The following is a 19,106-nucleotide window of genomic DNA, read 5'->3' on the forward strand; positions in this document are numbered from 1 at the left end:
GGAAATGGGCATTGTTATAGTAAATGTCATTTATTTTATATATATATATATATATATATATATATATATATATATATATATATATATATATATATATATATATATATATATATATATATATATATATATAATTTTTATATAGAATGTGGGAACCCTGCCTGTAGTCATTATAATACTATTATGAATTTAGAAAATTGATTAATATATTGAAGATGAGGTAATGAATTTAGCATTTAAGGGAATTCAGGGAAAGAAAAGCACATTCTAGTGACAGTGCCATAACATGTTTCATATGTAGATTAACCTTTGCCATCCCTCCATTTGTAGAACTACGGCGGTGGAATGAGGCCTCCTCCGAACTCTCTCGGCGGTCCTGGAATGCCTGGCATGAACATGTGAGTCGACGCCACAGTATAACACACTTAAACTGTCTCTGCTGCGCTTATACGCACCTTAACATTTCCTCTTGTGTTTTCAGGGGTCCGGGAGGTCGAGGGCCGTGGCCTAATCCTAACGCAAACTCAGTAAGTGTCACTTCCAAAAATGTCAATATCGCAATAACTCTGAGAAACGGCTTCATAACTATCTCTTCTTCCCACAGATAGCATACTCATCTTCATCACCAGGAAACTATGTGGTGAGTCGCACGCACAAGATTTAGTCTCTCTGTTTGTCCGAAATGTTTTTTGTGAGTAATCGTTTTCTGTGCTCGTCTCTCAGGGGCCTCCAGGAGGTGGCGGGCCTCCAGGAACTCCCATCATGCCAAGCCCAGGAGGTCAGTTTGCTTTCATCTAATCCATAGGATTTTATCTGGAATTTCACATCAGTCTTTTTTTATTATTGAAAGTTCATAACAATAGTGACTGGAGATTATCTTAAAACGGAAAGCTCTCGTTTTGGGAAACGCTGAGGAGAATTTCCCAGTGAAACGCTAAGAAATATCATCTGTTTTCTCGTAGACTCGACGAATTCCAGTGAAAACATTTACACGATGATGAATCCAATCGGCCCTGGTGGCAACAGACCGAACGTAAGATGATGTTTTAATGCAGTATTTTGTAGTTTTAGTATCATCGTTGATTTACTGGAGGCTAATAGTATCTGTGTTTCTGCAGTTCCCAATGGGGCCGGGGCCCGACGGTCCAATGGGTGGAATGGGAGCGATGGAGCCGCACCATATGAACGGGTCTTTAGGTAAGACTTCGTCATACAAACATCTAATATGTACAAAATAGCAAACATTTCTAATGGTCTCACTCTTACCTGCTTTTGATTACAGGCTCGGGTGATATGGATGGGTTGCCAAAGGTGAGATCTATGTATTATTTATCTACTATTTATATTTTTATATAGTACGGTATTTATTAATATTTTAAAATAACTTTCCTTTTTTTATTTTCAGTTTTCATTTTAGTTTAAGTTTTCTTCATTTTGTTAAAAATATTTCTATTTAGCTTCATTTTTTTATTTAATTTTTCGTCATTTTAATACTTTTTCAGTTAGTTGACAAGGCAAGATTTCATATTCGTTTTCTTAAGTTTTTCATTTAATAATTATATCTAGTTTTATTTTAATTAGTTTTAGTGAACAATAACAATACTGATGTGAATTTAAAATAAAAATAATTTTTTTTAAATAGAATTTTTCATTGTTGTTTCAGCTATGGTTATGTTTAGATTACCTTTGATTTAACTTATTTAATAACGCTGTTAAATCTCAAAATCAATATCCACTTTTCCTACTGTATATAATGTTGTGATGCTTAAATCACTTGTAGCATTTAAATAATTTAATTATTTTTTAGTAGGCTATTTTATTGACATTTTTTGTAATCAAAATAGTAGAGAATTTTATTATTGTCCATGACGTGAAAATAATTATCGGCTTATCGTTTCCTGTTGGATGCCGTTTCCTCCATTTTGTGAATGTTTTTGTGTATGTCACTAATCATCCTTTGTCTGGATTTCTAGAACTCTCCGAACAACATGACAGGTATGAACAATCCCCCAGGGACTCCGCGGGACGACGGGGAGATGGCAGGCAACTTCTTAAACCCATTCCAAAGTGAAAGTGTAAGTTCACGTCACACCGACCCGCTCTATATCTCTCCTCCCCTGCTTTCCTGTTTCTAGGGGTGCAACGGATCGTAGTTGACCCGTTATCCATACGGACCAGACTAGGGCTGCACGATATTGGAAAAAAAAAACACATTGCGATATTTTTTTTCCCAACGATATATATTGCGATATTGCGAGCCATCAATCCAGGCTAAAGTCAATAATTACCATTCCATGATATTAATAATTTCACTAATAAACAAGCTTCATTACAAGTGACAAAAAGGTCACTTAATATTTTATTCCAAAATTAGAACATATTTCTGTAAGAATTCGGTGAACGTTCTACGCAATCCAACGTGGCGGCGATCATAACAGATGTTTGTTTGTTCATTAGGCTATAGCCTAATTCCTCAAAATAAGTAAAAAAAATCTTATTCTCTATCGATACTGATGATACTGACTCGCGATCTTCGCAGTAGTGAACACGCCGGAGAGAAATGCACATTTCATACAGTTTTATTTTGTTTTGAATGGTTATTTTTAAAAGTAGAGATTTCTGTAGATAATAGATATATTTAGATAGATAAGCTACGGGTTTCGGGTCATGGATGATAGCTTAAGCTGTTCAGTCGCTGGCGCCTCCGTGTCGTGATTATTTATTATTATTAACTTTTTATTTATTAAATCCAGGAAATTGGATAATGAAACAGATTAAAATTAAGATACAATTAATACAAAACGAAATTCGTTTTAAAGAAAGGCTTTGTGCTTTCTGTTTGAGGTCTCTGTGAAAGTTTTAAAGCAGTCTTTTAGTGCCGCATCATAACGGTCGCGTCCGTAATGGAGAACTGTCACGTAACATTGTTTTTTCCTCATAAATGCGAACACGAAAAATAAAAGACAAAAGACTTTTTAAAAAAGACAACCATCCACAACTTTATAACACTCCAGGCAAAGTACCTCTTTTTGGTCAACATCCTCCTTTTTGGAGCCGAAATAGTTCCAAATAGCTGATTTTGATTTTTGGTACGAAATCATCATTTTTTTTGCGGCGGATCCTCTTCGTCGCCCATTTTTAGCTATAGGATTGCCAGTGAATGTTGGCTGTGAGCGGTGAGCAGCGGCACAGCGAACCAATCACTGTGCAGGCACGCGGAACGTGCAAATGTCACCGCAGCAACAAGCCATACAACAAACTCGTGTTTACTGTGTGCTACTGTTCTTTTAATACACCATGAGTGCTACTACCCTTCACATCGCATGTTCCGGCGATGTGACTATCGCTCATGCGCACATCGTGATGTCGATGTTAAAACAGAATATCGTTCAGCCCTAGACCAGACCCACATGTACGGCACGCATGTGATTCGCGGACTAATTGCAAAGTTCAAGCATCACAGAGTGAAAATGTATCATTTGCACGTGTTTAGTTTGGCCAATGAACACATTCAGGCCATTTTAAACCATTCAAGCATGGAATTGATCCCTCTTTCCTGTCTCCTTTCACTTGAAAGGAGTTAAAATACCCATCTCAGCAAGTTTTCTCGTAAACACAGTCGGTTATGGCGTAAACGTTAACAGCTGAGAAAGTAATTGGATGTGTATCAGTATATTGGATCAGTGCATTCGGTCTAAAAGTGACAGCCGCCTATAAATATGTCTGCTGCTGTCTGCCACTGTTAATCAAACAATAAAATCTTTAACAAAGATTACTCTATATTTAATTTATACAGTAAACACTAATTACATTTCTGCACCTGAATACTACTGTTAGACCTTACTTTATTTATAACTTTGTATAATGCTTGTAATTAGTATATTTGTTCTTATTTTATTACTGACTGTTCGTCTTTAATAATGTTTGAACTTTATTAGTTAGGCTAGTTGTTTTTGATGTAGTATCAAAGTACTTAAAGTGTGCTTTAAGAAATAAATGGAAAGTAAAGTCCCCACCCCCCCATTTTTCTTTTAATGGTCTGATCCGTGACTCAAATACCATAATATGATCCAAACCGTGAGCTTTGTGATCCGTTGCACCACTACCTGTTTCACACGTGCATTATAATGTTGTAATAAAACATAATCGGACGATATTTCTTGATCTTAACTTCATTGACTCATTTTGTCCCTCCACTTTCCCCTTCCTCTCTTCTCGTTGCAGTATTCACCCAACATGACGATGAGTGTGTGATTCTTCTTTTTTAATTTTGTTTTTTTTTATTTTATTTTGATTTTTTTTTAACCCCACCCCACTTCCTGTTCTCCTCGTCTCTGCTGCGTTCGGCATGTTGTTGTTTTTGTTTTTATTTTATTCGCTCGATCTTCAACTCCCCACAACTCCCCTCAAACACTCTGGGTTGGCGCCCTTCAGCCGGTCGGCGCGGCCACGGAGCGAAGGACGCCCAGCGCAAAGCCGAAAGGACGCAGGCCTCGGGTCACAGGAAGAGCCTTCTGACGGACTCATCTGGACCGGGCCCTCGATCGAACCACCGTGTGTGTGTTTGTACATGTGCGTGTGTGTGTGTGGGACTGTGCCAGGAAGACACTTCATAACTAGCTGCTCATCAGCATTGAAGCTGGTGGCTTTATTTCAGACCAGTTTGATCATTTCTTTCGGCAATGAAACACTGAAACTAGTGGTTGTTTGATTGCTGTGTACATTTTAAAATGGAAAAAGCTAAACTGGTGACGCTAGGGGCAGGAATGGTTTCATATTACTATATTTGTATATTATTGATAATATTATTGTTATAATTTTCATAATTGCTATGATGATGATGATGATGTACTCATAATTTTATGGATTTTCCTGTAAAGGGCACATTTGTATCTCAAAAACATCAATGACAGAATAAGCACACATTCAAATGCACAATGACACTTCTGTTTACATGATTTTAGGTATTTGTTTGTCTCTTTTGTTTGAATTTTGTGTCTTTGCATATACCTCTTCCTGTGTTCTTCATCCAACTGATGTCATCACTACCGAGATGGACAAGCTGAATCGTGCGTCTATGTCAACGAAGTGGCTACAATCACTGGTTTAATGCACCCGTCGGCACTGTATTTAAAGATCGGAGTACATTTCAAAGTCTAAAAGGGTGACGGTTTCATATTCACTGCCATTGCGTGTTGCTCCATCCTTGGCTTGGTCACATACAGCCAATAACGAATACATTTTTACCATCCATTCTTGATGATTTTCCGCCGATACTTCATTGTAATTTTGCCACTACGTGTTTGCCACGTTGTTTTGCAAGTCTTTTTAGAGATATTACCCACGTGTTTGTAAAAGTAGTTGGACGCAGGCTGCTCTTACAAGCACGAGTTTCCTTGTGCTCTATAGTCCCATGTCTGTAAATATAACTTCTTTTTTTTTTTTTTTTTTTTTTGGGGTCATGGACCTTATTGATATTTTCAATACACTTCTTGTCTGTGAAGCTCATGTGTGGTCCCATCTCTTTCTTCAAATGAGGTTCTTCAAATGTAGAGTTTGCGGGCAACATACTTGTGGTACAGAATGAGGAATTTAATCATGGCAAAAGAGGGAAAATCACATGAAAAGATGTCTGGGTCACATTTTACCCCTCAATAATGAGTAAAAAAAAACACAATTCAATTAAGTGACTCTTTTAGGTCCGTTGTTGTTGTTTTTGTTTTTTTTGTATTATGACATTTGGACATTTTGCGTTTTTGTTTTTTTTAGAATTCAGCATAAATATAGGGAGTACAACAAATACTATCATGTTCTGTGAATATTTAGCCTTTTTTGGCATAATAAAAAAGGCTTTTATTGCTTTACAGTATATACTTGGAATGGAATGTGCCTATTATGAAAATAAAATTATAAAAAAATACTGTTAAAAATAGATTAAACTGTTTTTAACATTATTATTTAATATAGTAGTAACTAATAGTTTTGGTTAAAATGTAAATTACTATATTATAAAATATATATATTTTTGTTATAAATTAGCAACGATAATTTTCTTTAATTTATTCTGAATTTGGGGTGAAATATGACTTGGACAGGTTTGGTGAGATTCTCCTTTGTATATAATTGACACTTATTACCATTGAACAGCCATTTCATGCCTACAATTATTTAATAGTGCTTCATCACAGGATATATGAATCAATATTTTGGGACATTAAAAATCACTCGACCTTGCCAGCCCAGTTTAAAATGCCTTTTGTCCAGTATTAAGGATATTTTGGTATATTGGCCATCTGAGAGAACCAGGCTCAGCGTCCTGGTCAATTTTGAAGGGATTTCCGTGCTTGTCTTCGGTTTGTCTGGTACGCAGCCCACAACCTTTCTTGACCCTCACCCCTGACCTTTGGTTTACTGTAAATACTGTAAAATGCATTTTGATATCATTGACATGTTTTGATATGTCAGTCACAACCAATGAGTACAGCTGAAAATAAGTTATAAAGAATCTGTTTGTGTTTTTGTATTTTAAAGAGATGCTTTTGCTGTAAAAAAAACCGCGGGTCGACGCTCACCCCTATTGTAAATCAAGTCTGCAACAGGCTTATGCATTTATTTCTTCGTAAATAATCAAAGCTCAAGTTCCTCAAACGTTTAGTTTGTGTGACGGAAATGGCTTTTGATACTGAACAGAATATCGAGTCGGTTTACATCAAATTATAAGGGTTCTAAGGATGAAATATATAAGTTGCTCAATTGTTGGCCATCTCTGCACTTCTGTTGTGATGTATAATATTGTAACATTAGAAAGACGTTTGAGAAGAAAATGTGTATTTTGAAGCAGGAAGGGTCATGACAGAAATTTCTCCTGTAATTTTACATTGTCCTTTCTTGCGACATGGCAGTATTCAATATGAAGCAGTCTGTCCCTTTGGGTTTGCTTTGTATTTTATAGTAGGGTAGCTCAGATCTTTGTCCTAGGACCTTAGGTGTCTTGTGTAGGTAAATATGTCCTTTGTATGTTTCTTTATATTGTAAAGTTTCTTTAGACTGAGAGAAAAAAAAAAAAAAAAAAATTTGCTTATCAAAAAGAAATGATTGCATCAATAATAAATGTAATTTGATATTTTTATGTGTTTCAGTTTTGTTATTTGAATGAAATAACAAACACCCCCAAAAATATTAAATAATATATACATTTATATATGAAACAATCATTTTAAGCATTAAAATTATATACGTAAGTGTGTGTGTATATATATATATATAATTTAATGCTTAAAATTATTGTTATAAAAATTATATGTATAAATTATATATAGAGTTAGTTATTATTTCATATAAAAGTCCCCTGCAGCGACCTTGACTACATGACTTTTATTTTGTACTTGTCACGATTGACCGTTGACCTTTACCCGGAAGTTGCACAGATTGATCTTGTTTTGTTGTCAAAGTTGTTGCTGCGCAGCTCCAAGCAGATTGCGGTAAGTAGGCTCATCTCTTTTCATGTTCACCACACTTTCAAAACATATTACTGCACATAAACCTTTAATCGAAAGTTGTGTCTTCTCACTGTACGTAACGCAATGAGTTGTGGCGCTTGCAGAGCGCGAGCTCGTTATCAAAGTTGCTGGAATGTTCTGGAAAAGCTGTAATTTCTGCAAATAATTGCTGCTTTTAAAAAAAATATTTTATGAATGCATGCTCTCCCACTCATAATTAAACACAAAACCTCTACGACCTTATTAAATAAACGTTTATTGCTGTCTTAAACTGCAGGAATAAATTTCACTCTAATTACAACAGGACAAACACACTTATAAGATGCACATTAAATTATATTGTGTTTAAATTGATATAGTTTTACAATTACGATTTCTTCAAAAATGACTATGGTAATACCGTGTTGTTGTTGTTTTGCTCGTGTACATTAGTATAACGAGTACTTGAAGTATCATGTAAATACCATGGATTGTCAATGAGGTAATTATTTGTTAGTACCATAGTTCCACCACAGTATTTTTTTATAAGGGTGTAATTAGCCTATTCACACTTCTAAATTGCACATTAATACATAATTTATTTATTATTAGTATTCTATGATAAGTAGGGTTTCTTTTCCAAAAAGTACCATGGTAATACCATGTTTTTGTTTTTTTTCTTGATGTGGCGAGTATTTGGAGTATGGCATTAATACAATGAATGAAATGTAAATACTCTAATCATTCCACAGTGTTTTTTTATAAGGGTTCAATTAGCCTATTATATAGTTTTTAACCTTTTATATGTAAATGTTTTAAAAGTGATTTGTATTCTATATGATCATTTATTAATTTGAAAGGACAAATAATTAATTAGTCTTTTTGTTTCTGGAGTTACTTTGATTGAATTGGAAGTGGTATAAACAATATTTGTTCCCAAAAATTCAATCTAGGGATGCAGTTTCTTCGACGATATCTTGCTGAATGCTTTTGGGAGTTGAATGCCAATGGGAGTATGATAAACACTTTACACAATCATTTTTTTAATGTTAAAAAGCAATAAATAAGCTTATATAATATGCACAAGTAGAAATGCTTGTGAAATTGGTAGATAAAGCTCAACCGCTGTTGGTTTATTATTTACAGAGATTGTTGGCGGCGAATGTGTTTGCTGATTTTTCTAGATTTTCACTGTATGTTTAAGGTCACGGGTTGACCTTTTCTCTGAAAATTTTCACACAAAAAAACGTTGAGCTTATCCTAGAAACGCATGTAAAGTAGTGCATAAAGGTGTGTACTGTGTATGCTAAACAATAGGTGGGAGGAAACATATTTAACTGTGAAACACAGAAGGAGATGTTTAGTTGTGGACATTCAAAAGTAAATTGAAACGACGTTGTTTTTTGTCTTTTTTTGGAGCGTGATTGTTTTGGTCACCATTCACTTTCATTATATGGAAAAGAGCAGCTTGGATATTCTGCTAAACATCTACATTAAGGAAACTTGTTATTTTTTTTTCCTGTAGAACGTGAGTCCAGATGGCCGACGGTGAGGTTGTGAATGGCTCGGCTGATAACCAGGAGGTGGCGCCGTCGGGTAAGAAATCTGGACGTGCCTCGCTGCTCGATAGTGGTGAAGACTTTGAAACGTTGGAAGATGTGGAAGAGGATGTGGATGACGACCTCCCACCTTTAGAAGACGCAGGTGGAGGAAAGAAGAAAAACAATCCGACTAAAGACGCTGCAAAAGCAGACGCGTGTGCCGATCAAACCCCTTCTGCGGAGCCGGAAGAGTGGCTGGATGTTTTAGGTACGTTTATTTTGTCAGCAATACCGTAATTCATTAATTAATGGAGATGAACACTATAATGAGCAAATATCCGTTCACAGCATAGTCATGTCTAGATGGTGGAGTGAAGTACGATGGTGATTTTTAGCTGGTTTTAAAACATTTTCTGCTTAAACGCACAGGAAATGGGCAGCTTAGAAAGAAAGTTCTGGAACCGGGAGCTGGTCCAGAGAGCAGACCCCAGAGAGGCCAAAATGTCACAATTCATCTTAAAACCAGTCTTACTGATGGAACTGTGGTAGAAGAGCTGCCAAACTTATCTTTCACTCTTGGTGATGGGGACGTCCTCCAGGTATTATTGTATTATATCATATTATATATTTAATTTTTAGAATATTGTCTATTTTTTTTTTCTTCTAAATATTACCTATATTATAAATTTTCATATATGTATAGGCCCCTCAGTTATGATGATTAAAATGATTAAAACATATGTTTCTGTTTTAATTAGGGTCTGGATCTCACTGTACAGCTGATGGAAATGGGCGAAAAGGCTTTGATTGAAGCGGGTGCTAAATACACGTATGGTGCCCTTGGCAGGTTAGATTCTATATATATATATTTTTTTTTTTAAATTTGATATAAAATCGTAATGTTTAAAATGATTGTTTAATACTTGTATAATAAAATAAATACTTTTAAATGCAGCCTTCGTGAGCATAAGAGACTTTTCAGAAACGGTAACAGTTTATATATACGGTTGTGAGCAAAATTATTCACCCCCTGGAGTCTGTAACAATTTACAAATGTAAGCTTTTCTAAAGATACAGAGTTTTTAAAAAAATTGCATTTAATAATTGAATGGCAAATTAAAAGTGATAATGTAATGCTTTTGATTTGTAGGATTTTTTGTAATACAGCTATGTCATAATTATTCAACGCTGCTGGTTTTAAGTCACTTATTTGTATGGTATGGTACAAAATTGTGTAAAAACTCAATTAAGCCTTTGGAAACTCTATAACAAAACTAAATTAGCTTGTGCTGTTACACATACATGCATTTAGCCCATGCATGTGCTAAAGTTGAGTAGCATATATGGCCAAGTCTGAAGAGCTCTCACAATAGCTATAGAACAAATTGATTTATTTCATTACGAAGTCTATGGCTACAAGATTTCCAAAACACTAAAAGTTCCTAGAGACACAGCTGGCAGACTTATTAATAAGTTTACAATTTGTTGTACCAGAAAACCTTTGAGGGTGTTGAAGAACAATCACAATATCATTAAGGGGAATAAAATGTTTGATCAGAGCAAATGAGAAAAACCCTTAATTTACTGCCAAAGACTTGAGCTGAGAGTAGAAGAAGAACACTAGACAAGCATGACCTTCATGTTGGGACATCTTGCCGAATGCCACTCTTGACCAAGAAGAACATAAAAGGCCGACTTGAATATGCTAAAATGCATTTGGATAGACCCGTGGAGTTCTGGAAGAATGTTTTATGGAGAGATGTGATCAAGCTGGAACTTTTTGGACCCGTGGATGTCTGGTGCAAAAAAAAGCCAAAACTTATGAGCAGAAGAACTCATGGTCAAACATGGAAGCGGTCCAGTCTTGTTATGGGTGCGCTTTGGTGTTGCAGGAAGTGGAAATCTTGACTGTATGAAGGACATCTTGAATTCTTTGAAGTATCAAGCCATTTTGGCAAAGATGGTGATGCCTTCGGTGCAGAGACTGAAGCTTGATGATCAATGGACTTCCCTGCAGGACAGCCATCCCAAACTATACATCCAAATCTACTTAAGCTTGGCCTGTGCTGTCTTCAGATTTAAATCTGATTGAAAATATTTGGTGGAATTTGAGGAAAGCAGTGGTAACGTGAAAACCAAAGATCATCAGTGAACTGGAAGCTTTTCCATGAGAGGAATGGGCCACGATTGCAGTAGAGGTGACAGAAGCTTCTAATTGGAGGTTATAAAGAATAAAAGATTCTGCACAAAACTTGACTTTTGGGGGTTGAATATTTTTGAACATGAATGTTTAGAGCCAATTCGATTTTTTTTTTTTTCGTTTCTCATCAACTTAACGTTCTCAGAATCACTCAAATGTGTATTAATAGACTTTCTATAATAGTTTACTGGTGCCTTTGTTTTCACTAGTTTGTTCTTGGCAGCAAAATGTCTTGCAGGTCAAGGGGGTTGAATAATTTTGATTGCAACTCTCTGCGTTCCTCTGTTCTGTCAGCTCTACTCCTCCTGTGCCTCCTGATGCTGATCTCATCCTGGAGGTGCAGCTGTTGTCGGCAGATGACGCCCCAGACCTGGAGCTCATGCCGCCCTCGGAGAGAATCAGTTTGGCCAACAGAAAGCGAGAGCGAGGAAACGTCCACTACCAGCGCGCCGACTACGCCTTTGCCGTCAACTCATATGGAATCGCGCTACAGATAACTGAAGCCAGTTTCAGAGGTGATACTGCTTCATTCGTGATTCATTTAGTTTATTTCTAAATACATCTGCAACACGTCTGCAATCATTTGGTATCTTTTAGTGGATATCAGTCAACAAGAAGAGGATGAACTTTTGGACATGAAGGTGAGATGTCTCAACAATATGGCCGCTGCTCAACTCAAGCTAGACCACTATGAAGCCGCACTGCGCTCCTGCGTCTCCGTCCTGGCGCACCAGCCAGACAATGTCAAAGCCCTGTTCCGCAAAGGCAAGGTTGGTTTCCTGGGTTCAGATGCGTATCATTTTCACTCACTCTCATTAAATAGTAATGCACTCCTGGTTTTGGACACAACGAAAGCGAGTTGTTCGGTCATTTGGTTCCATTCAGGTTTCTGGCCACGGCACAGGGGGGAAAACAAAAAGAATAGCTTGAGATGTGTTGAGATTAAAAAGTGCTGACATGTGTTTGTGTCTGCAGGTACTGGCTCTGCAGGGCAAGTTTGCTGAAGCCATTAAAACACTGAAAGGGGCCTTGAAGTTGGAGCCAAGTAACAAGGTAACACAAGGGACAATTTAACAGAACCGATTTCAGTAAACTGATATCGTGGCTGATAATAGTTTTATTTTATATTTTATTTAATATTATTTGTTTGTTTATATATATATTTTTATATTTTATTTAATATTATTTATGTTTATTTATATATTTTAGTTAATATTATTTGTTTATTTATATATTTTATTTAATATTATTTGTTTGTTTATATATTTTTTATTTGTATATCTTATTTTTTATTTTATTTTGTCTGATTTATTTTATATTTTATTTTAAATCTTATCTTATTCATTGAAATATTCAGAGAAATATTATATTTTGTTGTATTTTTATATTACATCTTATTTTATTTGTATCTTTTTTGTCTCTGTTTTATTTTATCTAACGTTTTTCTGTATTTTATACATATCATAAATTGTGCTATTGAAAATTGGGATCTGTTGAAAACTACTATTTTATTTTACTAATATTTTTTATTTCCTTTTATTTTTCATTAAATATATTCCGGTAAATTGTGTTTTATTGAAAATTGGAATCTGTTGAGAACTACCGGTGTAACAGGTCCAGAAAACGTACGTTTCTCATTATAACCTGCAGATGGAACCACAGACCCCCAAAAATATCCTGTCTGCACACAGTACAAAGTGTTCAAAAACTTCTAGGATCGCATTTCTTTCCGTGTCTATAAATAACCGGGTCCCTCTGCACACTCGCCATATCTAAAGCAGTGTTGGCCTGCTCTGCTTACACAGGCGGACGGATGAGGTTCCCTGTGTCCCACCATCTGACAGCTCCTGACTGCCACGGCTTTCTGCTGTATGACCAGCCTGCCACTGCCAAGCCACCTACGTCTGCACATTTACACCCCTCTCTTCTCATGTGACTGGCCTTTACAGAGGCTCCAGTACAGAATTCCTTAATCCACTCTGATCCCATCTCGTCAGTTCGTCTTTACCCTACTTGTTTTAGTCATTAGCCAGTAATTCAACTTTAGCGCTAATTCAACTAAATGGCAGGTTGTCATGGTATATTTTGACTTTGACTCCTGAAAGTCTACATTTTAGGTGCCATTCACAGTCCTTGCTAATTAACAATAATGACAATCTGTGTAATTAGCAATAATTGTTTACCGTCATGTTTTGAGCTGTAATTTTGATGTTTGTAGGTTACTGCTTTGATTTAGCAGTGTTCTTTTATCATAATGCCAATTTTTCGTTTGCAAATGAATCATTCTTTAAAACAAACTGATAAACCTTTTTTTTTTTTTAAACCAGTCAATAATATGATCGATTCAGATTCACTTGAAGAATTTACACAACTTGAAAGAATCAATTTGTAAATGAATCACCTTACATTTGTAGTGATGACTCCAAATTATTTGGTAAACTAATAGTCTATAAACTGAATATAACAACTGTTTTTCAAAATTGCATTCGCATATATTGCCTGCACAGTCATTGGCTTAAACCAGAGTAGATCTAAACCTCTTCACTCAGCCATGGAGTGAATGAAGCTCAGGGGTCTTGATTATGAGAAAACTGATAATGGAAATGTGTGACACATCCATATAAAGGCACGTTTCTTCAGTACAAGATGTTTTCGCTTCTGCTTTTGTCTTCTGTGGCATTGCAGCTGATTTTTGAAAGCATGTGAATGCAGTTTTAATCTTGAATTGGTTTATTCTTGAACTTTTGTGTAGGCTTTTACTCAATCTCCAACAGCATTGTCACGTTTAATCATTTGCGTACCGCCCAAATGTGTTGGTGTACTGCAGTGAGCAAGTTTCATCAGCCTGGCGATTACCCCTCACACACACACTATTCATTCTCTCTGCCCTTTTCTCGGCAGACCATCCACGCTGAGCTGTCGAAGCTTGTGAAGAAACACTCTGAGGAGAAAGGAGCCGAACAGGCCATGTATAAAAAGATGCTGGGTAACCCGTCAAACGCCAGTGTGCAGAAACACCGTGCCAAGTCCTCATGGGTGAGAGCATGAACTGCCCCTATTTAAACTATTTAACACTATGCACTGTTTGTTTATTTTGTTATGAGGTCGCATATCTATGTTTACTCTCAACAGGAAGTGGGGTTTACAAATCATAAAGTGCACATTTATGCCTTAACCTGTTAAAGGGATAGTTTATTTAAAAAAAAAAAAAAAAAAAATCGGTCATTATTTTATCACCCTCATGTTGTTCCAAACTTGTAAGTGGCTATTCTTAAAGGGGTGGTTGAATATGTTTTCACTTTTCTAACTTTAGTTAGTGTGTAATGTTGCTGTTTGAGCATAAACAATGTCTGCAAAGTTATGACGCTCAAAGTCTTAAAAAATCACTTTTTAAGGACTACAACAAACGGCTTGTAGGGACTACACGGCATTCCTCCCGGGTTAGTGACATCATGAACCCTAAAATTTACATAAACCCCTCTCCGGAACACGATTTATAGATTATCAAGACAGAATATGCTAATCAATGACTACAAGATAACTACACATAAGCTACATAAATTCATCAACTAACCATTCAGAAACGTTGTCTACATGTTGTCACTTCTTCTTGAGTCTCTCCATCTTTCTGACTCCGGTTTGAACATAAAAGGCTAAAAGTTTTTGAAATTTTCAGTGCATGTCTGTGTGAGGTAAAAGCACAAAAACTGTTGAAGCTCCGCCCCTTGTGCTGGGAGCAGCAGCTCATTTGCATTTAAAGGGACAGACACAAAAACCGTGCGTTTTTGTTCACCCTCAAAAAGTGACAACTTTAACAAGCTATATAAAAATATCTGTGGGGTATTTTGAGCTAAAACTTCACAATACACACTTTTGGGACATCAAAGACTTATTTTATCCGAAAAGCGCAGGTGACACAAATGAGCATGGCAGGGAAATTTTATAAACTTAACGCTGAGAATGGATCGAGTTTGTGAGTGAGTCTAATCAGATCAGTCAGATTTATGAATTAATTTACCAGCCCCTAAAGGGACATGTTAATGCAAATAAATGAGACGGGAGAAAAAAATTATGTTTAAATGCTTTTGCGTTTGCTCACAAAACTTTTGCATTCTCTTGCAAAAATGTTGCGTTCTTTGGATAAACTTTAAATTTTCTTGATAAAGTGTTGCGTTCCCCAGAGAAACATTGTGTTCTCTCGCAAAAGTGTTGCGTTCCCCAGAAAAACATTGCGTTCTCTCGCAAAAGTGTTGCGTTCCCCAGAGAAACATTGCGTTCTTTAGCAAAAGTGTTGCGTTCCCCAGAGAAACTTTGCGTTCTCTTGCAAAAGTGTTGCGTTCCCCAGAGAAACTTTGCGTTCTCTTGCAAAAGTGTTGCGTTCCCCAGAGAAACTTTGCGTTCTCTCGCAAAAGTGTTGCGTTCCCCAGAGAAACTTTGTGTTCTCTCGCAAAAGTGTTGCGTTCCCCAAAGAAACTTCACGTTCTCTCGCAAAAGTGTTGCGTTCCCCAGAGAAACTTCACGTTCTCTCGCAAAAGTGTTGCGTTCCCCAGAGAAACTTCACGTTCTCTCGCAAAAGTGTTGCGTTCCCCAGAGAAACTTCACGTTCTCTCGCAAAAGTGTTGCGTTCCCCAGAGAAACATTGCATTCTCTCGCAAAAGTGTTGCGTTCCCCAGAGAAACTTTGCGTTCTCTCGCAAAAGTGTTGCGTTCCCCAGAGAAACGTTGCGTTGTCTCGCAAAAGTGTTGCGTTCCCCAGAGAAATGTTGCGTTGTCTCGCAAAAGTGTTGCGTTCCCCAGAGAAACATTGCGTTCTCTCGCAAAAGTGTTGCGTTCCCCAGAGAAACATTGCGTTCTCTCGCAAAAGTGTTGCGTTCCCCAGAGAAACTTTGCGTTCTCTCGCAAAAGTGTTGCGTTCCCCAAAGAAACTTCACGTTCTCTCGCAAAAGTGTTGCGTTCCCCAGAGAAACTTCACGTTCTCTCGCAAAAGTGTTGCGTTCCCCAGAGAAACTTCACGTTCTCTCGCAAAAGTGTTGCGTTCCCCAGAGAAACTTCACGTTCTCTCGCAAAAGTGTTGCGTTCCCCAGAGAAACATTGCATTCTCTCGCAAAAGTGTTGCGTTCCCCAGAGAAACTTTGCGTTCTCTCGCAAAAGTGTTGCGTTCCCCAGAGAAACGTTGCGTTGTCTCGCAAAAGTGTTGCGTTCCCCAGAGAAACATTGCGTTCTCTCGCAAAAGTGTTGCGTTCCCCAGAGAAACATTGCGTTCTCTCGCAAAAGTGTTGCGTTCCCCAGAGAAATGTTGCGTTGTCTCGCAAAAGTGTTGCGTTCCCCAGAGAAACATTGCGTTCTCTCGCAAAAGTGTTGCGTTCCCCAGAGAAACATTGCGTTCTCTCGCAAAAGTGTTGCGTTCCCCAGAGAAACATTGCGTTCTCTCGCAAAAGTGTTGCGTTCCCCAGAGAAACATTGCGTTCTCTCGCAAAAGTGTTGCGTTCCCCAGAGAAACATTGCGTTCTCTCGCAAAAGTGTTGCGTTCCCCAGAGAAATGTTGCGTTGTCTCGCAAAAGTGTTGCGTTCCCCAGAGAAACATTGCGTTCTCTCGCAAAAGTGTTGCGTTCCCCAGAGAAACATTGCGTTCTCTCGCAAAAGTGTTGCGTTCCCCAGAGAAACATTGCGTTCTCTCGCAAAAGTGTTGCGTTCCCCAGAGAAACGTTGCGTTCCTTAGAGAAACTTTGCGTTCTCTTGCAAAAGTGTTGCGTTCCCCAGAGAAATTAAGTTCTCTCGCAAAAGCTTTGAAATCATTTTCCCTCCAATCTTTACAGTTTAGTGGGGGAATGTAAAAGATTTGCGAGAGAATGAAAAATCATTAAAATATACATTTTCTCCCATCTAATTTTTTTTCCTTTCACCATGTCCTATTAGGGGCTCCGTACAAATAATTAATTTGAGGCGTTTATTTTCAGTTATCTTGCTACAAATCGGCCTTAATGTTTTACTGACCAATCGGATTATTCTGATTCTCCTGTTTACCTCAATGACTCAAACCTCACTGGAGCAGAAAATGAATAAGCGAATTAAATATTCAATTTTGATTTGTTCATCACACAAAGCTTTCAAAATAAACAGTTTTAAAACCACAGGGTGAGTAAATAATGACCAATTTTATTTTGTAATAAATATTTCTTGTAATCAAGTATTTATCTTTTTACAGAGTCTCAGCTGGAAGTGGCTTTTTGGGGCTACAGCCGTCGCGATTGGAGGTGTAGCTTTGTCGGTTGTCATCGCAGCTAGAAATTAACCGAAATTTACTGTGACATGATGGATGACGTGGTGCTCAAGACTTTGAGCATGCCAAGCCCTCAAAACACCTTACTGATCTTTTATAAAATATAAGTGAAAGTGAGCTGGTTGTAAGTTCTGTTGCCCTCCATCATGCTTTAGAGGTTTTAAATGGTGTTCACTTTTTACTTTAAATGCATGAAAGATCAGCTGGGAAGAAATAGATGTGAGAAATATTATATTATTCCTATATATGTACAGAAAGGATCCTAGTTATAATGAAGAAATGTATTGATGTACAGAATGATGCTCTTCAGGTTGTTGGACACAGTTGTGTTTTGCTTTAGAACTCCGACTGCAAAAAAACATTTGTGAAGTTCCGTAATCTTATTTTGGTGAACTGAAACTTGCTTGTGAACATTCAAGAATATGATTGTATGCCTTTTCTTTTGCAGTATCTACAGGTATCTTTAGCTTCTGATGCAAAAGACAACACTATTTTAAAAGTCCTTACACTGATGTGGTACGTTTTCACACTTTCTTCCCATTTATAGTCTCCAAAATATCCCTGGGCCGGTGTTAAAGACGTAAAATGTCTGATTCTCAATAATATTTTCATATTTTCGTGACCAAACACTGCAAGGAAAGTCATACAGACCTTTTCGGTTAATATTTTTCAGCTTCTACAAGAATTCTGTGCATTTAATTTGAATTATTTATTTAGGATGAACAGATGTGTGTTGTCATAATTTTTTTTCATTGATCCTTATGTTGATTGTCTCAGTTCCCCATTCCATTTTTTTGTAGTATTGATAACTTCCAGCATTCCCCTTAAAGTTGTTTTGTAAATCCTAAAATATACTTTTGCACTCTCTGTTCATATGGTTGAAAATAAAGTGATTTCTTGAAAATGTTTCTACTGAAAATATTTTTGGTTGAAAGGTAACAAAAGTGAACTGTTAACATAATAATGCAGTACAATGGTTCTTTGCACGCGCTGTATTATTAACTACTATAATACTCATTTATGACGTATGGATTCGATGTGAACGTTAATGAACAATCTATTTAACACGTGCGTTCTGATGAAATGAAGAATGTATTTGACGTGCATAACATCCTCATCCCTTTCGTTGTAGTCTTTTGGGGCATTCCCTATTCATGGGGTTTTTTTCCAGACACTGACGTTATTCTGACGCAATTCTGAGTGTGAAGCGTTCGATCCAAAACCTTCCCCCACCCCCAACCAAGAGTTTTCCAGTGTACAAAAACACTGCCAAACATGATCAAATCAAAATTGCTAAACATATACGTTTGTCTTATTGTTGATATATATTTGGAAAGTAAGGACAACATAGTGCTTAAAAGCTCTTTCTAATGACGCCATTCATCTGTTATTTCTAGCGATGTCCAGTGCATGAAAGAATTGTTCGTTCGAGTCGGATCTTTTCAGTGAAACGGTTCGCAACGAGTCGTTCATTAATTGGACTGAATCGGTCTAAGTGGATCTCGAGTCAATAATTCTTACTCAAATCCACTCACTCAAAGAACTATAATGGCAAAAAAGTACAAATTAAGTTACTTTATTCGCCAACTATGCTAAACTTATGTTTATGGC

At 36.9% G+C, this 19,106-nt stretch overlaps 2 protein-coding genes across 2 annotated transcripts in view; both read left to right on the plus strand.

Moving 5' to 3' along the window:
* Window positions 1–4,265, plus strand: part of ssbp4 (single stranded DNA binding protein 4) — a 62,945-nt gene extending 58,680 nt beyond the window's left edge. The window contains exons 10-18 of the mRNA XM_079891419.1: window positions 328–395; window positions 479–524; window positions 602–637; window positions 721–775; window positions 960–1,030; window positions 1,116–1,194; window positions 1,280–1,308; window positions 1,971–2,072; window positions 4,222–4,265. Of these exons, the coding sequence (XP_079747545.1) occupies window positions 328–395; window positions 479–524; window positions 602–637; window positions 721–775; window positions 960–1,030; window positions 1,116–1,194; window positions 1,280–1,308; window positions 1,971–2,072; window positions 4,222–4,251 (516 nt within the window). The 3' untranslated portion in view covers window positions 4,252–4,265. The remainder of the gene's footprint in view (window positions 1–327; window positions 396–478; window positions 525–601; window positions 638–720; window positions 776–959; window positions 1,031–1,115; window positions 1,195–1,279; window positions 1,309–1,970; window positions 2,073–4,221) is intronic.
* Window positions 4,266–7,397: 3,132 nt separating this feature from the next.
* Window positions 7,398–18,403, plus strand: fkbp8 (FKBP prolyl isomerase 8). The gene is made up of 9 exons (XM_079891480.1): window positions 7,398–7,478; window positions 9,001–9,284; window positions 9,446–9,615; window positions 9,775–9,863; window positions 11,511–11,731; window positions 11,814–11,986; window positions 12,192–12,269; window positions 14,118–14,252; window positions 17,421–18,403. The coding sequence occupies exons 2-9, from the start codon at window positions 9,014–9,016 to the stop codon at window positions 17,505–17,507; spliced, it is 1,224 nt and encodes a 407-aa protein (XP_079747606.1). The 5' UTR covers window positions 7,398–7,478; window positions 9,001–9,013; the 3' UTR covers window positions 17,508–18,403.
* Window positions 18,404–19,106: the final 703 nt, after the last annotated feature.

The sequence above is a fragment of the Squalius cephalus genome (assembly GCF_949319135.1).
Source record: "Squalius cephalus genome assembly, chromosome: 13".
Classification (NCBI taxonomy): Eukaryota; Metazoa; Chordata; class Actinopteri; order Cypriniformes; family Leuciscidae; genus Squalius; species Squalius cephalus.

Bases quoted from the DNA above. Each gene is read 5' to 3' on its own strand.
- fkbp8 (XM_079891480.1), top strand. From the start codon at position 9,014: ATGGCCGACGGTGAGGTTGTGAATGGCTCGGCTGATAACCAGGAGGTG. The intron at 9,616-9,774 runs GTATTATTGTAT...TGTTTTAATTAG, and splicing joins GTGATGGGGACGTCCTCCAG to GGTCTGGATCTCACTGTACA. The intron at 11,987-12,191 runs GTTGGTTTCCTG...TTGTGTCTGCAG, and splicing joins CCCTGTTCCGCAAAGGCAAG to GTACTGGCTCTGCAGGGCAA.